Genomic DNA, 21,023 nt, shown 5'->3' with positions numbered 1-21,023 from the left:
TCATCTTCAGAGGATTACAATATGATACTGCAAATAAGGAGACTACTACTCTACTAATTATATATGGGTTTTATAAGATCATATGATTTATTTTTTACATGGTTATTTATTCATTTTAATTCTTACCTAATCTTATTTATTTTTTCTTTTCTTGTAACATTCTGTTTTGCATCTTACAAAAGCACTTTGATCTACATTCTTTGTAATAAAATGTGCTATATAAATAAATGTTATTTATGAGATGTCTTTGTCCTTTTTGGGCTTTGTTTTACTAAAAATGTCTTGTTGAACCTTCCACATCTTGTGGAACCAAACATGGAATAGTGAAATTATGTTAAATATTCCAGTATAGAAAATGTGCACATCCGTGATTTCATCCTTTTATATGCATGACTATAGTGAAGAAAAAAATATGCAGACCATGCAAGGAAGCTTAGGAGGCCTCAGGATGTCCACTGTTGCTATAGAGACTGGAAATCAATAAACTGAAGTAGATGGTTTATTGAAATAAAGTTCAGGGAAATACCTCAATGGCTTTAGCTTGTTTATTACATCCAGTGATGATTGGCTAGGCTTTGGCTTTCTGCGGCCTAAGTGAAAGAACAGGTTCAGAAAATAGATGGATACACATATACTGTAATTCTTAGGGATTAGTACTTTGATTGACTTTGCAGATGGGAGTTGTTTCAATATACAGTAGCCTTGTTTGCTCAGCATGGCCTTCCTAATAATTTGTTTTACTCATGTAATACAGAATCAATTCTCTGTTTCTAATCTCAGAACACTGCATACATTCACAAATTAATATACTTTAGTTGAAATAAAACATAACTTGTAAAACAAAACTACAATGTATTATGTATAAATATTGGATTTTTTTCTGTTTAAACTAGCCACCTCCATCCATGCAGGATGTCTTTGAACACTGCACAGTTTTTAAATTTCAATTGGTTTGAGCTGAATCCTCACAGATGTTAAAGTCTGTCAGAAAATACAATGTAATCTGGTTTATTCTGGCAATGCATGTCATTGGGAAAACTCTCCAGTGTTTTTTTGTTTTGTCTTTTCTAAACTGTAGGAGATCACTGTGATTGAGAAAATGCATGCTGTTTTAACGTATGTCAGACTAAACTAAATGTGTATGTGCTGTTTCAAAAAGGAAACATGCAAATGTACCCAGTTAATTCACTATGTCAGTTTTTTTCACTATTTTTAAAAATAGGTTAATATTCTGTATGCTATGCCTATTGTGCCACACTTGAAGCCAAGCATGAATGCAACAGGACAGATATGACCAATGATGTTATGACACTTATTGGACTATATGCATCACATTAAGACTGTTCAACTATAGTAATGCATTGGCATACAAGTCTATTGTCCTATAACTGTAAAAGTATTAAGTTAAAATCTACCAGTGACATGATGATGTACACTGAATATTGTGTGTGCCCTCTGCTGTATTTAAGAAGGAACTCAATTCAAGTCAATCTATTCTATCCAGTTTTTATTTGCCCTTAATCTAAAATAAATGTAATGCAGCAACCAACCTAAGGTTGTGTTTCAGATTTTCATAGCACACAGAAAATGTTTTTTAAGGATGAGTGGTGGTAGGGGGGCACATTTTTATGGAAATCAAAACAAGAAGCAAGAAAAGTAACAGTAAAAATCACCAAAATGACAAACAAATTGGGAAAGAAGAATAACTCATCCTAATTTACCACCACATCCTTCCCTGTTCTACCCCACCCTACTTTCCCTGTCCTGTAATGTCTTCATGGTTATTCAGATTAGAATTTCCAATCATCTTAACATGTACAATATGTTTTTGGGGATGAAAACTCACAACACCAAGCAGATAAAGAGACAATGTGAGAGCTTTAGACAAACATTGACTAGGCCAAGATCTAAATCCAGGTTCCTGAAGTTGTGAGGCAACTTTGACTACTGCACCAACATGTCACCCCTGCGATTTACATATACAGAAAAAGTAGTACACATGTTTAACAAGTATATAAACTAATTGACTGTTAAAATTATTTTTGCAGCATGAATTAAAGCTGAAAACAATTCATTCTACTATTATTATAAATAATAACATTCTAACACTCACTTAATCTGAGGGTGTGTTTGGGATTGACCCTATATTGACATTCAGGAGTAAAATATTAACACATTTATAACATCTGAAAAAATCTAGATCATTCTGGTATTTAATGTGCTTATTTTATCTATCAAATAGCTTATGTATTAACTGTTGAAAATAATGCATTTTTAGGTTCTGGTGGATGGACAGTGGGCAGCATGGAGTCCATGGGGAGACTGTTCCAGAACTTGTGGAGGAGGAGTTCAGTTTTCTTACAGAGATTGCAATGATCCTGAACCCCAGAATGGAGGAAAATATTGTGAAGGCCAGCGAGTTAAATATCAGTCCTGCAATATTCAAGATTGCCCCAGTAACCACGGTAAATATTTTTAAGACAGCTGTTTCATTAAAGTGTCTCTTGTCAATGCATCTTAATCCAGCAGATATGATAAACCTTTTGATATGGCAATGAGCAAGCCTGGCAAAGACTGTATTTCTAATCTCTTTCCTTTTTAGGTGGATGTTGCAGATGATGTACTTGATTTTTAAAGTGCTTGTAATCTTCATTTTTATCAATAGATGCTCTTTTTTCAATGACATATACAGTACTGTATATAATGCATATCTTAGCACAGTATTCAATACACATAGGGGAACTATGATGTAATCTTTAGGTGAGAAAGGACAACATGTCTCTATATGCTTTTATAAGTTCTCTGCCAGATTCTGTTCCTCTTCCTTGAAATTTAATTGAGTACAGTTTTTGTTAAATGAAGTATTACTGTATTAAAAAAAATAGTTTACTGTGCCTAATACTTCTATATTTTTTTTTACTATTTTGAAGGTTTAAACAGTGTGTAATTAGTAAACTTTTATGCAGTTAATCTATTGGGTAATGTCTGAAAAGGACCGCTGGCACTTCTTACAACAATGGCCAATTGTTAAATTAATTATTTGCACCCTGCAGTATGTTGGATACTTCTGGCAGTTTTCTACAGGTTGCCATTGAATGACACCAAATCCATGTTAGTGGAGCCAGCAAAACAATATGCACTTTAGTCTTTTTCTTTTTCTTCTTAAATCCACAACACACTTACTCATGTTTTTGGCACCTATTGAGATTCTAAGAAAGAATAATAAAAATACTGTTTTAAAGCTGACAGTGTTGAAGAAAGACCTGCCAGTATAGTAGTAACTTGACAGGTTAAGTTATCTGCTATTTTACTCATGTATGCCTTCTAGAAAATACTGCTCTTAATAATGAATAAAAGATTGTCAAATAAAGAAATACAAACATTTTGTCACTTATTAGAACTTCAAGAATGCTGATATCTCCCATTCTACTCTAAAGTTAAGACTTTAAAAAGGATATATTTAAAATTATTTTTTATTTTTTTTTTTTTAAATGGTTGGACTGTTTTTTCCTTACCTAATTCCAGAAATTGAATCTTTCTGCTTTTTGTCCTTAGGTATATTTTTTCCTCTAATAGTTAAAATAATATTTAATAATCCAAAAAAACTTTGAAACATCTAAATCCCAGAGGATGTCTAGGCTGTATATCTTTATTTGTTTCTTTTTTATCAGTGTACTGGTCTGTTTTAAGAAGTGATCCAGTGATACACTGGGATGAAAGAAATCTATTGACTATGCAGTCTAGTCTTACTCTGATCATTTTTGTTTCTTTAAACCATCATATAAAAATGTAAACAGAAAGGTATAGATCTTGCATACTACTCAGGTATAACTTGGAACATTCACAGAGGCTTTTGATATTCAGTATAAATTTGTTCAGTGACTTATGGATTATGTTACTCTACTGATTTTAGATATTGCATAAGGTTTCTCTGTAGCTATTCTGACCCAAATTCAACGTAATGGCAAGTTGAACAAAGTAGTTTATACTGTTGTATTTCTGAGGTGGCAGTGATGGAGTGGACATTTAGCTCTGTGAAGAGAATTACTTGTGTTCTGTTTTGTGTATTGTATTTACCCCATTTGTGACACCAACAACATGCCCAGCCTATATGAAAGGGTCTCTCTCTCTGAATTGCCTTTCCCAAGATTTCTTCCTTTTTCTTGAGGGAAGGAGGAATTTTTCCTTGTCTACGTAGGGAGTCAGTCAAAAAACAGGGCCTGCTAAGCCCATTGTGGCATTCCTTGTGTGATTTTGGACTATACAAGAAATAAATTGCTGTTGTTGTTGTAACACAGTCAATTCTTACTTATCATCATAGAAAAAGTGGCAATAATACTACTACGACAACTACAGTTTCAAACTGCAATTAAAAAATATTTTGTTATTTTTGGCTCAGTAGAAAATAAGTTATACACAGGGATAAGAATTATAACATCCATCCATCCATTTTCCAACCCACTGAATCCAAACACAGGGTCACGGGGATCTGCTGGAGCCAATCCCAGGGCACAAGGCAGGAGACCAATCCTGGGCAGGGTGCCAAACCACCGCAGGACACACACAAACACCAAGCACACCCTAGGGCCAATTTAGAATCACCAATCCACCTAACCTGCATGTCTTTGGACTGTGGGAGGAAACCCACACAGACACGGGGAGAACATGCAAACTCCACACAGGTAGGACCTGGGAAGCGAACCCAGGTCTCCTAACTGCGAGGCAGCAGCGCTACCACTGCGCCACCGTGCCGCCAATTATAAGATCATAATAGAAAAAATCTTTTACCAAACATAGTCATGAGGAACATGGTGGTGTAATGATTAGTAAAGTTACCTCACTGCTCAAGAGGCCTGCACTTGAAACTCAGCTCAAATCTGCATGTTCTCCATATATTTCACCTAGGGGGCTTCGCCCCCTGCTCACTTCGCTTGCCAACCTCTTTCCACACACCTGCACTTTGCACCGTTGTGAAGAGGGGGACAGAACGCACCCTAAGGAGACATGTCCGTTCCTCCGAAACCATGCTTAAATGGTGATACAATGGGAAACAAATACATTTTTTTAACTCTTCTTTGCTCAATCAGCTGTTGGCTTGCTGCTGCTGTTTTGCTGCATGATCTGTACTTTGCTCGCCTACCCCTTTCCTCCCCCACCAGCACTATGAGCTGCCATGCCATGTGATCTGAACTTTGCGCGCATACCAATTCCCTCCCCCCACACACTGTTGTGAAGAGTGTGGCTGAATGCACACCAATGTGATGCACTTTCTCCTCTGAAACCCCTTTTTAAATGGTGATACGTTGGGAAACAAGTAACAGTTGTTTTTTTACCTCCTCTTCGCACGATAAGCTACTAGCTTGCTGCTGCTTTTATTCCTCCTGATCAGCATTTTGGGTGGTGCTTGGAACTTTAAAAGCCTGTACAGCACCTGACCTTTTGTTTTCAAACACTATGCGATCTCTTTTCTCTTTTCCGTTATTTCATCAAGTAATGTTTTCCGTTTGTTTGTGCTAATGTGATCTTTTCACTCATTTTTTTAGACTTTCGAATTTTACTACTTCCATTATCTCTAACCTGCTCTGCATGTGTATCACGGGACTTGCTTACAACGGTTTGTAAGTATGACGTAACGTACCTGTCTCATGGTATGTAAAAGTGTCTGTCTTCAAAAGATCTCTCTTCCAAAGTGTCTCTCTGTCTCTCTTCAAAAGATCACGTCTCGTCACCAGAAAAAAGTCTTGTCCCAAGATTTTTTTATATAATAGAGAGATGTTTATTCGTCAAGATGTTTTGGGTTTCTTTATACATTTCATGTTTTAGAATAATCAAGGACTCTAAATTGGTAAGATGTGAGGCAAGGGGAGTGTGGACACGATTGTGCCCTGTGATGAACTGGTAGTATATACATTGTTGGCTCCTGCGTTACACTTGATGCTGCTGGGATATAGCCTAGCTCCCCGAGGCCCTAAACATTGTACAGAAGAAAACACAAATGTGTGCAGAGGTTAATCAGGAATTGTTTTATAGGAATATGTTGAACAACTAACCCCATTCACAATGTTTCCAAATGTACTGCCATCAAATCTATTGTGACCCGACATTTGTGCGATAGACATATGCGCGCTGACAAAATAGCGCCGATTAAAACACGCCATCAAAATCTCGCCGACAAAATTGCCCTGACAAAATCGCGAAAGTTTCATTATATATGAATTACTAGTTTAAAGCATACATAATAATGTTTATTTTAGAAGTCAATATTATGAGACGCGGCATGCCATCAGCACGGCACGCAGATAGTCCTTAAGATCACGCCCTGCATATGCAGGAAGAATTGCAGCAAGGGTGTCCCACTCTCTTGGCCTCTCTCGTGATTTTGTCGCCGCACATTTGTCGAAAACCAGTTAGCGGGTTTGTCGGCGCTCATTTGTCCGTCGCGGTTTTGTCGGGGGGGCATATGTCTATCGCGCTTTTGTCGGTGAACCCAAAGCTATACCACATGAGTTATTTCTCCTGTCATATTTCTACAAATAAAATATAATATTAATATAAAAGCTTCTACCAAATACTTTTATTTTTACAAATACATTTATCATGTATTTATACATACAGAAGAAAAGATCAAAAACAAGCTTCTGTTTCTAAATGTGGTTTTGTCCCTTTTAGGCAAGAGTTTCAGGGAAGAGCAATGTGAAAAGTACAACAGCTTCAATTATGTGGACATGATTGGAAATGTCAAGCAGTGGATTCCAAAATATGCTGGTGTGTCACCACGGGACAGATGCAAGCTGTTTTGCAGAGCAAGAGGCAGCAGTGAATTTAAAGTATTTGAAGCAAAAGTGAGTATGCCTGAATTGTGTGCATGTTGTATGATCAGTGTTGATTTGCAGATTTCTTGAAAAATAACAATGAATAAAGATCATCAAGACTAAATATTTTATTTACTATTTATATAATATGCCTTCTAGAACATAGGTGTTGAACTCCGGTCCTGGAGGGCCACAGTGGCTGCCGGCTTTCATTCTAACAATCTTCGTAATTAGTGACCAGTTTTTGCTGCTAATTAACTTCTTTTGTCTTAGTTTTAATTAACTTGACTCAGACCCCCTTAGTTGTTTCTTTTTCCTTAATTACCAGCCAAACAATAATGAGACAAAAAACGAGCTGCCACATGACCAGCTCACCTGTGCTCATCACACAATATCTGAAAATAAAGATGAAGGTCTCAGTAAGGTTGATCTCCCAGGTCACCAAAACATCTTGATGGTACTCAACAACAAGCTTAATTAACAGAATGAATGGGATTCTCATTAAAAATCTAGTTGTAGTGAAATTGGTTGGCGTTTGAAGCCCCAATTTAGCTGATCATCTGTTGGCTTGTTTCTCATTTCTGTTTGGCTGTCATTTAATAAAGAAAACAATCAATTCAGAACACTGAATCTTTAAAAACAGGGCTATTAAAATGAAGGGAGAAAGAATTTAATTAGCAGTGAAAACTTGTCACTGATTAGGAAAAGGGTTAGAATGAAAACCTGCAGCCACTGCGGCCCTCCAGGGCTGGAGTTTGACACCCCGTTCTAGAAGTTTTACTTTTATCTGATTGTTTTTTTATTAATAAAATGTTAAACAATATTGCTACTTCTAAGTAATATAATTAATTACTTTTTAACTGCAGATTACCATCATGTGAAAGAAATTATCAATTTTGGCATATCATGTCGATTAGATTAAATTTAATAATTAATTAACATGAGCATTTAAACTTGGCATTACTGCAACTGGCGGTTTCTGGACAATTTCTTCACTCCAAACCACTTCAGTCTATGTTACTGCTGGAGCGGTGGAGAAGGGAGTTGGAGATAAGATATAAAAAGTGATAATAGGATGGGGATAAAAAGGAAAAGGTTCAAGAACAGCTAATTTAAGGAGACAATGTATTCCTTTTAAAGTTAAAATTATTCTATATCTTATATCTGCATTGGATTCTAAAACCAAGAAACAAATGAAGATCGGCAGGCAAGACTAAAGGCAGATTATCAAACGGCCAACATCTCAAAGACAAGACAGAGCTGACAGCCTGGAGCCCTAAAGGACAAATTGTGTATTGCTTAAGAGTTGCAAATCTAAAGATTACAAAATGCAAAAAAACAAAAACATCCAATTAACTTGTACAAAGAAACAGTTGTTTCAATTGTGAACACCACTATGCTTTTGTTTTCAATAACAAAACATATTATTTTAAGAACAAAATGTAACTAAGTAACAAAGGGACATGCCTACCATTGTAATGTTCTCCTAATAAATTCAGATATTTTATATCTCTTACAGTCTTCAAATATTATATATATTAGATACATTTGCTCTTGATGTGAATTGTTTAAAATAAATCAATCACTTTCAATGATTGTTTTAAACAAACTAAAATAAGGTTTTCTTTAACAGAGAGGATTTAATTGTGTTTCGGTTAATCTCAAAATATTATCTTCCAAAATGAATGTGTTTTTTTTGAGCAGGAAATCTCTGAAGAACAAATGAAAACATCCCAGAATTGACAACAACCTAAACTAAATAAGATGTATTTCCATGTATAAGAAATACTATAAAGTAAACTTATTATACTTAATATATATGACAATACATCAAAATATATTAATAAAAACAATATACACTTAAAAATAAAAGTGGCAGAGTGTTTCTTCAGAGTGATGCCACAGGGTAACCATTTTTGGTTCACAAAAGACCCATCCACATGAAGGTTCCAGAAAGAACCTTTTATTTATCAGGATCGGTGGCTGACTCCATACAGTAAATATCCATTACTAGATGGTAACAGATTTGTAAAATACTGATGAGTTATGATTTTTAAAGGACTCTTGGTGCATACAATAACACAGGATAAGTTCAGCTTTTTTAATCTATTGGTGTCCTGCTAGGTACTCCATTATATATTTGATTTCAGTTTGTGGTGTTTTTTTTAATATATATTAGGAATTTTTTTTGAATGAACCAGAATGAAATGGTGCTTTGTCTAGCAATAGTTCTACAAGAATGTGTACAACTAAGTAAAGAACCATAAAATACCATTAAAGAACCATCATTTTTAAGAGTGTAGGGACTACAAGTTTGACCTTCAACTGCACTACTAAGCCTTATTAAAATATGGCTGTTGGAATGGATGAACATTTGAACATTTTTCCATTTTATTTTAAATCTCTTTTGGCAAAAGATTAAAATCTAAATGTTCGGCATACTGAACTGAAAGAATAATTCTACCTTTGTTGATATTATTTTTAAGATTAAAATGTTATATCATTATTATTTGGTTGGTACAATTCATAGTTTTGCTCATCTTATGTCTCTTGTTACCATTCTAATTTCCAAACAAAGCTAATAAAATATAACTTATCACTGACTGAATACAAGTTCTTTTAAAAAAGGTTATAATGTTACAATTAAAATTAGAAAGATGACCTCTGCATGACTTGCAGGTTAGGTGAACTGGTGACTCTCAATTGGCCCTATTGTGTGTGTATTTGTGTTCACCCTGCAATGGACTGTTCAGGTTTAGTTTCTGACTTGCACCCTATGACTGCTGTGATAGGCTCTGGTACCCCCGTGACTCCGGTCTGGATTAAGCAGGTTCAAAAATGACATGACATGCTGGTTTACGTTTTGTTGCATTAATCATGACAATCTAAACTGTTTCATGATGATTGTCACCTGAGTTTAGCTCTATCTAATTTTAGGACTCTGTGAAAAGTTAGTTATGTCATGATATGTAAAACCACACAACTGAAAACGGTGTACTTAATAGGTTTGATGACTTAATGAGGCTTACACCTTCAGTTAAAGGCACGCACTAAGTTAATAACCTTTTGTTCCTGCACCCTAATCAATACACCACACAGACTTCTGAACTCATCAACAATGATTGTTTTCTTTCTAATCCGAAAATATAGAACATTTTTATAATGCATATTAATTTTAAAGAGTGAATACTTGATAGAGATCAGGCTGAAAAGATCTTTCCCTCCCCTTTTCAGATTCTCCAACCCATTTTCCTTATCTATAGGCCTGTCAATAAGAATGGATCCGGTCTCTTAAGAAAAAAGCCAGCTTGTTCTTGGATAAACAGCCTGCAATGATCATACTTTGATAATTAAAGTCCTTAGTTAAGAAAAATAATAGTGGAACATGAGGCGATGCAATGCTTAGACTTAGAATTTTTTGAATTCAAGAATTCCAGCAAATTTATGAATGCATTTCAAGCTCTGCTTCTTTAATCAAACAATTCAGGTATAGCATATATGGTTTATTTGTTGTAAACCTAAATGTAAAAGGCATAGTATAAACTGTTATGTTGTATATTTAACTTTAATGGAAGTATCATATAGTTTAATACCTAATTAGCAAAGTATTTTGTCTATGCTAAAAAATAAACATTTAAATGTGGGTAATTATAAATTATTAACAAAAGGATGTACTTTTTTAGGTCATTGACGGTACACCATGTGGACCTGATACCACTTCTATCTGTGTTCAAGGACAATGTATCAAAGCTGGCTGTGACCGGATCATTGGGTCAAACATGAAGCTGGACAAATGTGGGGTTTGTGGTGGAAATGGCTCCTTGTGTCGGAAAATAACTGGCACCTTGAATAAAGTCAGGTGAGACTCTATCCTTACTGTGAATATTTGCTTTCTAAGTTGTATCATTTTATCAGCCCATAATAATACTGGCTATCCCTCTTTGCTGTGTTACCACAATTGCAATGATAAAATATATGAACTATATTAAAAGAATATATAAATAGTACAGAGGTACTGCAAAGATACAATTTAATGAGCAAAGCAACACAAAGAGCTTTGTTTAAATTTCTGTACATTGTTCTTTAATACAAATACATTGTTATATCACTTTTACATACTATCTCTTTTTACACTAGCCTATATTGCCAATGTCACTGTGTAACACAAGGTTATGATAAACTCTTTATTTAAGTTAGCATTATATAATTGTATATTGTAGATCTTGATTTTACTGTAGTACTGTTTTCCTGGATTGGCCACTATCTGTGTGGAAATTTCATGTTTTCTTCATGTCCATGTGGCCTTTCTCTGGGTAACCTGTTTTTATCTTATATCTCAAAGATGTTCTGGTTGACTGACAAGTTCCAAATTTGTGGTTGTGATATAATGTGGATGTGTATGTCTGAATGTGTCCTGCAATATCCTTGAATTCTATTTCTTTCTTATACTCATTAATTCAAGCAGTGACTCCAGCTAAATTTAATCCTAGATTAGATTAAATGGGCTAAGGCAACAGAATGGAAATGAAGTCCCTCAAAAACTTTGCTAGCAACTTATTTTTGCTCCCTTATCACAGTGTAAATTGTGACTATTTATGTTATGTTAGATGACAACATATTTTAGTGTTTTATGTGCATAAATATTGGTAAAGTATTAGAATCAGGTCTTTGTTGCAGTGCATAGTCAGCACAGTCTTGTTACACAACAACTACGAGATGAACCTTGACAGCCTTTCTTGTAGAGTTGTGATATTTTAATGAAAAAAGGCTCTCAAAAATCAGGAAAAAGATGGCTAAGAGTGAAATTTAAATGAAAAGTTCCATGTATTGTTGATACTACTTCAATTATTCTACCTTAATAAAAGGACAAGTGTCTTTATATCTGTATATCTGTCTGTTTTATTATATCTAGTAACAGGACAAGTGTTTGTATATCTGTGTGTTTGTCTTGTTGCTATGTCTGTGTTATCCAACAGATGACATCAAAAACATAACATTCCTTTTATAAATCCCATACCAAATAACATATAAGAGACATGGCAACTGCAATCAATGTAAACATTAATGATGAATAACATATGACAGAGTAACTGCCAGGTGGACTGGAAATCAGCTTATCTACGTTAATAAAAGGACACGTGTCTGCATATTTGTGTATTCATCCAGTTGCTATGTCTCAAGTTATATGCCATTTGGTATGGGATTCATACAAGCAGTGCTTATGTTTCTGTACTCTTAGAATGAAAAGTGCAGTCCATTACTACGTGCATTACAAAATGCATTCCAATAGATGCTGCAGTGCAAACATTAATGCTGAGGACTACATTTATTACTAACCTGCAACCTACCTTAGAGGAGTAAGCACAGCTAGTTTCATTAGAAGTAAATACATGGTAAAAATGACAGTTGACATAAATCAGACTTACCCCTTCTTAAGTGTTTGGACAGTTCCATTTTATGTTAGGTAGCAATAGATTGGGCACAGTTTTGTCCAGTTCCTCTTACTTTAATTATTGTTGGACATTATTTTTAGCATTGTTTACAGAATATCATATATCTTTACCCAAAAAAACTCTGCAGGGCATTAAAGTAATGTATCTTACATGCTGCTTCTAAGAATTTTCTTTTTATAACAAAGACATAAAATGGCTAGACTTAGCCCTTCAATCATACATTATTTATTGATTTTCTGTTTAATAATGCAGTTTAGGCTATGTCCACACTACTATTTTTTCATTTATAAATGTAGTTTTGAAACAAAAGTGATCTCCATCCACATTGCCATTTTGACATCATTTACTGTACAAAATGATTGAAAAAGCATATGACATAGATGTTCGCATACACTGGGTACACACACATTAGCAGAAAAATCTTGGAAACAATGGTAATGCATTTATCACAAAACTGTAACAACCGGTAAATTATTTGTACAAAATGAAATCTAAATGCATACTGATATGAAAGACCACAAGCACTCTAGAACGCCACTCCTCTTTGTCCACTATTTCAGAATATTGTGTTTTTCAATGAAGGTTGACCAATCAGGGAATGAAATGTTGTACTAAGGAGGAAAAGGCTACATAATAAGCATGAGTAAATCAGAGAGCAATTAGAGTCTGTACTTTCAAAAATCAATGTTTTCATCCATCCACATAGCAATGGCGAAGCATGTGTTTTCAGACATATACGGCTCTGAGGAGCATTTCCAAAAGTGTCTGTTTTGGGGGGTTATAAATGTCGGTTTAGTGTGGTGAAAATGGAGACTAATTTCTGTTCAAATGAAAATGTAGTAATGTAGCCGTAGCCTTAGTCAGTTCATCAATTACTTTACAGTAGCTGTTGAAATGATATACTCCATTTAAATTATGTAAAAAAAAAACTGTAAAATTTGATGAAAACATTTCATTAGAGGTTTTTAAGTGGTAAATTTCATTATCTTTGTCCATATGACTTTTCTGTTTAACAATAAAAGAATATAAGTTGGGTAGATGTTGTCATTTTCTCATTAGGTTTGCTAAAAAAATATTGGAGGTCCACTGACAAGGATTTTTTACAATTTGCTAACAGGAAGGTCAACCTAGTTTCCCACTTGTCCAAACAGAACTATGCATCATCAGCTACATACATTAAGATATATATATTATCTATATATATATATATATATATATATATATATATATATATATATATATATATAAAAGTGTTTGAGTTAAAATTATGTACATCTAGCAAAATCAGAAATTGTGCCAAAAACAGTTAAGGAAGGCTTCTTTAGCTTAGTTTGTTGACAGAATTGGAAGTGTGGGATACCTACAGTAATTGATGAATGATGATTGATTGTTTGATTAATGACCAACCAATTACCCTCTAGAATTATCCAAAATAGTGACTGAGATTTACTGTAATATTAACTGTAATACTAAAATTAACTGACAACAAAAATATTAACATTTCTCAGATAGTAAAGTATTGTTTTTTTTTTCTCTCTTTTCTTAGGTATGGTTATAATGATATAGTTACAATTCCTATTGGTGCCACCAATATTGATTTAAAACAGAGAAGCCACAGAGGGCTGAAACATGATGGAAATTACTTGGCAATAAAAGCTGAAAATGGGAAGTTCCTTCTGAATGGGAATTTCTCTGTGGTTACAGTAGAACAGGATATCCCTGTGAACGGAGCTGTTCTCAAATACAGTGGTTCTTCTACCACACTAGAAAGGATCCAGAGTTTTGGAAAGCTACAAGAGCCAATTGTGATGCAGCTGCTTGCCATGGCAGGAGAAATGTCACCACCTAAAGTCAAGTACACTTTTTTCATCCCAAAAGATATTTCCTTCAACAAGCCCAAGGCAAAAAAACCTTCCATGCATGTAATCCCACCATTTGGTGTGTCCCAATGGATCCTCGGGGAGTGGTCAGAATGCTCTAAAAGCTGTGGCTCTGGCTGGCTGAGGAGAAATGTGGAATGTAGAGATGCTAGTGGGCAGCTCTCATTTGACTGTGACAGAGCTCTGAAGCCAGAGGACATTAAGCCATGTGGAGATCTTCCTTGTCCTCTTTGGCAAATGGGCCCATGGTCATCTTGCTCACGAACTTGTGGTGAAGGAGAACGCAGACGTAGTGTCTTCTGTATTGACTACACTGGGAAAACTATAGAGCCAGAAAAGTGTGATCCCACAAAGCGACCTATGGTGGTCATTGAGGCATGTAATTTCCAAGAGTGCTGAAAGCAAATTGACACCAAATGTGATAGATTAGAGAATGACTAACAAGCCCTGACCGTGCTTCCAAAACAAGCAGGGAATCGGTAGTTGGACAGTGAAAGTGCACTAACTGACCTGAGCAGGTCAAAACAGAGACCTGTTTGAAAGCTTAATTTGACTTTCAGTTTTATAACCACTATTGATGTCTGACCCAATAGAGATCTACCTCAGTGAAAATATTAATATTGATTGCCTTGCAAGTAATAAGTTAATATGTTTTAAGTAGATTGTGGTTCCAACTGCGGAAAGCAACCTTTGCATGAAAACTGCTGACAGCATCTTTGGATTGTAAAATACCTCTGCTTTGCAAAAGGCTATGCATTGCTATGCCATGGAAATGCATCACACAACTACACTGGAGGCTAAATTTGAGTTGGCTGACCAGGATGCTCATCTTAGAATATCCAGTGTTACCCAAATAAGCTGCTGACAGATTATTTTTTAGTGTTTAATTCAGCTTCTTATGATCTTAATGTGGAATAACCAAATTGTAAATGAAACCTTAAAATGTTCTGATTATTAAAAGTAAATTTTTTTTTGCCGTAGGGGAAAAGAATAGAAAGAAAAGAAATTCACTGCTTGTATGAAATGAATACCAGTTCAGATATATGGTCATATTTCCATGGCTACAAGTTTGAGAAACCAGTGGGCCAATAAAAATGTGCATTATTTTGGTTCTGGGATACATAATATTAGCTACAAGACAAAAACAAAATGTCCACACAGGTCATTCTTCTATAATGTCCAAAGTATTTATGCTATGCATGTGAACTGTAGAAAGGATTTGAAATTTGACATCTTCCTCATTTGATCCTCAGATGTAAATTAGCTGTAACAAGTCTTTCAAGGTACTCTGGTTGATACACTAAGAATTTTTACGAGGCAGTATCTGTTCTGTTATTCAAATGAATGATCCTAATGTATCTCTGTAAATGTACGAATATAGTCCTTTTGTCCAGATAGCATACCTTCGAATTATTTTGCTAGCAGGTGGTCAAAGATTTATTTTAATGAACTGATTTCTTCTATACTTTCCATTTTGGGGATACTTATTCTAGCATGTAGTAATTACATTTTATAAGTGGAGGTGAGTGTATGTTAAAAGGAGGAAATGACAGTTTAAATCAATACATGGTTACCATCTTAGGATACTGCTGCATGAGTCAATTAACACTTTATTACAGCTCACACTATTTCTTGAATGCTATAATGGTGTTATTCCTAGAATTTTAATATTGATCATTTAATGATAAAGTGATTTTTGCAATATATTTACATAAGATTGCAGGGAAAGTAATAGAGCAGGTCACTCACAATTATTGTGCCTGTTTGATGTAAACCTGGTAGAGAGATCCCCTAACTATAAATACTATAACTTAGATTTAATATGATGGATTAAATTTTGGGTAGCTAAAGTTGCTGCTGTGTCTTTGGAATGGCACTGAATGTGACATGATCTGTTCTGTGAAAAAGAGCACAGAAATATTTAAACTGGAAACAAACTAGATTATTGCAATAAGGGAGCCAAAGAAAGGGAATGTATGGCTGAGAATTATAGAAAGCTTGTGTCTGCATAGTACAAAGCTGTTTTTAATCTAATCCATTTGCTATTTAGATGAATACCTAACATAGAGCATAAACATAAACTTTCCTACATCAGAAAAGTTTACTTTAAAATGTATAGTGAAAACATTCGTAAACAACTGGTGATAAATTCATACAAAACACTAAAAACAAACTTTTGCTTAATTTAGTTCTCTCAACAGAGTGTAATATCTAATGAAGGCTAGAATATGTTTTTAGCATTTAATTTATTGACAGAAGGCATTTTATATATAATATTTTTATCAGAAAAGAGGCATTTTCTGTTCTATTTGAATCAGTGAGAAAGCAGTTAAAAGGATTTCAAAGTAACAAGTGCTTCAGCATTTGTAATAATTGGTTGCCAATAAACAACCTCTTTTGAAAGCACAATAGCTTGACTTGTATTATCATCATATGTTACACAAAAATTGCTAAAGAATTTCCCCACAATGTAATATTTGACTGGCAATGTGATGTTGTGATAATTTTAACTTTGACTTGCCTGACAAAAGGGCAAAATTTTAGAACAAAGTATTTCTAACTTAGCACAACTACCCTATCCTGCATTGTAGTAAAATGTTCGATATATAAAGGAAGTCAAAACTAATTGTATAAATGTAGCATTCCAGTAATGTACAAGGACTACGGCATTATTTCCCTTCAGTGAAGGAATTTAGTATTGTATTATTTAGCTTCCTTTTAAAAAAAATATTTATTTTTGTACAGTTTCTACCTTTTGACAACAATGTACAATGGTTTTTGGTTTAAAGATGCTGCTGTATTACAGAATGATCAAAGAATCAAATACTGAATCTGTGGTGTGTATCATTGTTTTGTTGTACTGGTGATTATTGGATAAAATGTTACAGGTGATGAGATTTATAATCAAGCTCCAAAATCAAGAAACTGAAATAAACTGTCTAATTTTTATAAAATGTATTTTTTTAGTTGATATGAAAGGTAATGGTCACAGTTTACATTTTTAGTCTGTCTTTTACTTTATTCTGCACCTGCAGTGCATCCGGAAAGTATTCACAGCCCACTTTTTCCACATTTTGTTATGTTACAGCCTTATTCCAAAATGGATTAAATTCATTTTTTTCCTCAGAATTCTACACACAACACCCCATAATGACAACATGAAAAAGTTTACTTGAGGTTTTTGTAAATTTATTAAAAATAAAAAAATAACTGAGAAATCACATGTACATAAGTATTCACAGCCTTTGCTCAATACTTTGTCGATGTACCTTTGGCAGCAATTACAGCCTCAAGTCTTTTGGAATATGATGCCACAAGCTTGGCCCACCTATCCTTGGCCAGTTTCGCCCATTCCTCTTTGCAGCACCTCTCAAGCCATCAGGTTGGATGGGAAGCATCAGTGCACAGCCATTTTAAGATCTCTCCAGAGATGTTTAATCATATTCAAGTCTGGGCTCTGGCTGGGCCAATCAAGGACATTCACAGAGTTGTCCTGAAGCCACTCCTTTGATATCTCGGCTGTGTGCTTAGGGTCGTTTTCCTGCTGAAAGATGAACCGTCGCTCCAGTCCAAGGTCAAGAGCGCTCTGGAGCAGGTTTTCATCCAGGATGTCTCTGTACATTGCTGCAGTCATCTTTCCCTTTATCCTGACTAATCTCCCAGTTCCTGCCCCTGAAAAACATCCCCACAGCATGATGCTGCCACCACCATGCTTCACTGTAAGGATGGCATTGGCCTGGTGATGAGCGGTGCCTGTTTTCTTCCAAACGTTACGTCTGGCATTCACACCAAAGAGTTCAATCTTTGTCTCAGCAGACCAGAGAATTTTGTTTCTCATGGTCTGAGAGTCCTTCAGGTGCCTTTTGACAAACTCCAGGAGGGCTGCCATGTGTCTTTTACTAAGGAGTGGATTCTGTCTGGCCACTCTACCATACATGCCTGATTGGTGGATTGCTGCAGAGATGGTTGTCCTTCTGGAAGATTCTCCTCTCTCCACAGAGGACCTCTGGAGCTCTGACAGAGTGACCATTGGGTTCTTGGTCACCTCCCTGACTTAGGCCCTTCTCCCCCAATAGCTCAGTTTAGATGGCCAGCCAGCTCTAGGAAGAGTCCTCTTGGTTTTGAACGTCTTCCACTTACAGATGATGGAGGCCACTGTGCTCATTTGGGACCTTCAAAGCAGCAGAAATTTTTCTGTAACCTTCCCCAGATTCGTGCCTGAAGACAATCCTGTCTCGAAGGTCTACAGACAATTCCTTTGACTTCATGCTTGGTTTTTGCTCTAACATGAACTGTCAACTGTGGGACCTTATATAGACAGGTGTGTGCCTTTCCAAATCATGTCCAATCAACTGAATTTACCACAGGTGGACTCTAATTAAGCTGCAGAAACATCTCAAGGATGATCAGGGGAAACAGGATGCACCTCAGCTCAATTTGGAGCTTCATGGCAAATGATGTGAATACTTATGTACATGTGCTTTCTTAGTTATTTTATTTTTAATAAATTTGCAAAAACCTCAAGTAAAAGTTTTTCTCGTTGTCATTATGGGGTGTTGTGTGTAGAATTCTGAAGAAAAAAATGAATTTAATCCATTTTGGAATAAGGCTGTCACATAACAAAATGTGGAAATAGTGATGCACTGTATCAGAGATCCAAAAGTAGTACAACCTAATACAAATATTTTTATATTGAAACATGAGTTATGATGCTTTCATTTTTGTGATTAAATTAAGTGTAAAATGTAAACTATACAGCAACAATTATTTTAGGTTTTACTAGAAAGAAATAAAAAATAACAATGATAACAAGCAATTAATAATAATGAAAAATTTGAGTAAAACATGCCTTACTATATAGAATGTACTGTATTACAACTGAAATGTTTAGAGAAAAAACTGAATGTACATCAAACCTTGAAATGTTCGTGTTTCAATTAAAATACTCTAGATTTACTTAGAGTAAAAATAATAAAAAAAAAAAACGAATGATAAAAATTGAGCAGGAATATTTCAAAAGCATGGATCTATCCCCTTCCTACTTACTTCAAACCTTTGCAATTCTCCCTAATCTTTTCTGTCTGTGTTTGTGCCTTTTTCTTTCTTTCCTTAAACATGTTGCATATATACATGATCTTTTAACATTTAAATATATAGAATAATCTTTTAACCACAAGAGATTTGCTATCATGGGGTAAAAAATAAATTGGAATACTGTCTGAAAAAAAAAAATCTACTGAGAAATGATGGACTATACAGTATCTCATTTAAAGAGCATACATAGTATTGCACAGGATTAAATACTTGTTTATTATTACGTATTCAGTTTTTTAAAGTTGAATATCATGAAGTGCATATTTTAAAATATCTAAGTATACATATGAGAGTGGCTCTGAGGGTAGCGATCTGCTCTGGTAATCAGAAGGTTGCTGGTTTGAATCCCGTAAATGCCAGAACTGTCTCCATTGGGCCCTTGATCAAGACCCTTAACCTGTAATTGCTTAATCCTAGGTATGATGTTAATCTGCATCCAGCTCTGCAAGCAGGTCCTCCAATTTACAAGGAAAGCTTGGGGGTTAGTGGCAGGAATGGCACTCCAGCCACAGTAAAACCTCACACTGTTCCAGTGTGGTGCTGAGGTGTCACCCGCTGAACTTGGGTCCCAATCCAGGTGGTTCAGTGTATGGTGGGTGCAACAACACAATATCAGCACAAACTCCCAATCGTAACCTTTAAATTATACATGTACTGTATTCTATGGCATATAGTATAACTGAAATGTAAGTGACTGTGATTAAAATGTCCTGTAGTGTAGACCACATTCATGTGAGACATTTGTCCTCTTATGAAATTAAAAGCTGCATGTGTACACTAAAATTGCTAAAGTAAATTTATTAAAAGTATATTTATGCAGAACGCTACAAGTTCCTAAACGCAATTAAAATCCATAGAATCCATTGTGAATTTCAAAGCAGTTTAAAAACAGTGCTACAGTCATAAATTAATATCAGATAGGTCAGTCGAATACTGATATTTACATGCATTAAAAGAACTTAATAAACATAAATAATATGTACTTTTTAATTTATGTAATACAATCTAGAGACTGATATGGAGTACAAAAGCACCATTAATACATATTGCAAATTTGACTGGCATGTGCAAAACATTAGTTAATGATGAATATATTTAATAACAGTGGTATTGATAGTATATTTTATATTAATAGCAAATATAAATCATTATATAAGTATGTTAGTAGTAAATAGAAATTATATTATTTAACTGTTCTACATCTTCTGGACTTCTGTGTAGGGCTGGATAGAATCTGCAGGCCTGAATGGATGCAGCACGTTGTTCTGAATGTTAGCAATTATTACGGTGCTATTTGGCAATCATTTTAAACTCTTTGAGTTTGTGAATTATGGGCCAGTATATTGTTACCCTTAGAAGACAGCAATGAACAAAGAGTTCACAGATTCTGCTTCATTTCTCACACTAGTAATTACTACATACAGTATAACCCAGTCCTATGGTTTAAAGGTTTGCATTTGGAAATTAGGCCACAGTCTACATCACATTTAAGTTTTTCCTTAAAACAATTAGGTTTGTGTGCTTTAATTTTAAGACTAAAAATAAAAAAAACTTTGTTCCTGATATGTAAGCGAACATAGTAGCTCACTATAGTGCAAGCCAAGGACATAAGCAGAAAATGTGGCCAAAAGAGGCAGATGCTTAATAGCAGCTGTCACAAATAGGATTGAGTCTTGGGGAAGTGTTTGAAGCCAATGCTCAAGTTCAACTGAATTAGCTCATACATTGCACGAATTAATGAAGACTATATCCTGTTGCTGGCTAAATTCCATTCATTGTCTGCA

General features: G+C 35.0%; 1 protein-coding gene across 1 annotated transcript in view; it reads left to right on the top strand.

Moving 5' to 3' along the window:
- LOC120535865 (A disintegrin and metalloproteinase with thrombospondin motifs 8-like) overlaps nucleotides 1–17,099 on the top strand; it is a 47,846-nt gene extending 30,747 nt beyond the window's left edge. Inside the window, exons 6-9 of the mRNA XM_039763993.1 lie at nucleotides 2,279–2,465; nucleotides 6,670–6,842; nucleotides 10,496–10,671; nucleotides 13,812–17,099. Coding sequence (XP_039619927.1) covers nucleotides 2,279–2,465; nucleotides 6,670–6,842; nucleotides 10,496–10,671; nucleotides 13,812–14,544 — 1,269 coding nt within the window. The 3' untranslated portion in view covers nucleotides 14,545–17,099. The remainder of the gene's footprint in view (nucleotides 1–2,278; nucleotides 2,466–6,669; nucleotides 6,843–10,495; nucleotides 10,672–13,811) is intronic.
- Nucleotides 17,100–21,023: the final 3,924 nt, after the last annotated feature.

Source organism: Polypterus senegalus, chromosome 9 (assembly GCF_016835505.1).
Source record: "Polypterus senegalus isolate Bchr_013 chromosome 9, ASM1683550v1, whole genome shotgun sequence".
In the NCBI taxonomy this organism is placed as follows: Eukaryota; Metazoa; Chordata; class Cladistia; order Polypteriformes; family Polypteridae; genus Polypterus; species Polypterus senegalus.
The sequence above is the reverse complement of the archived record's forward strand: the minus strand, read 5'-3'. Positions and strand labels throughout refer to the sequence as shown.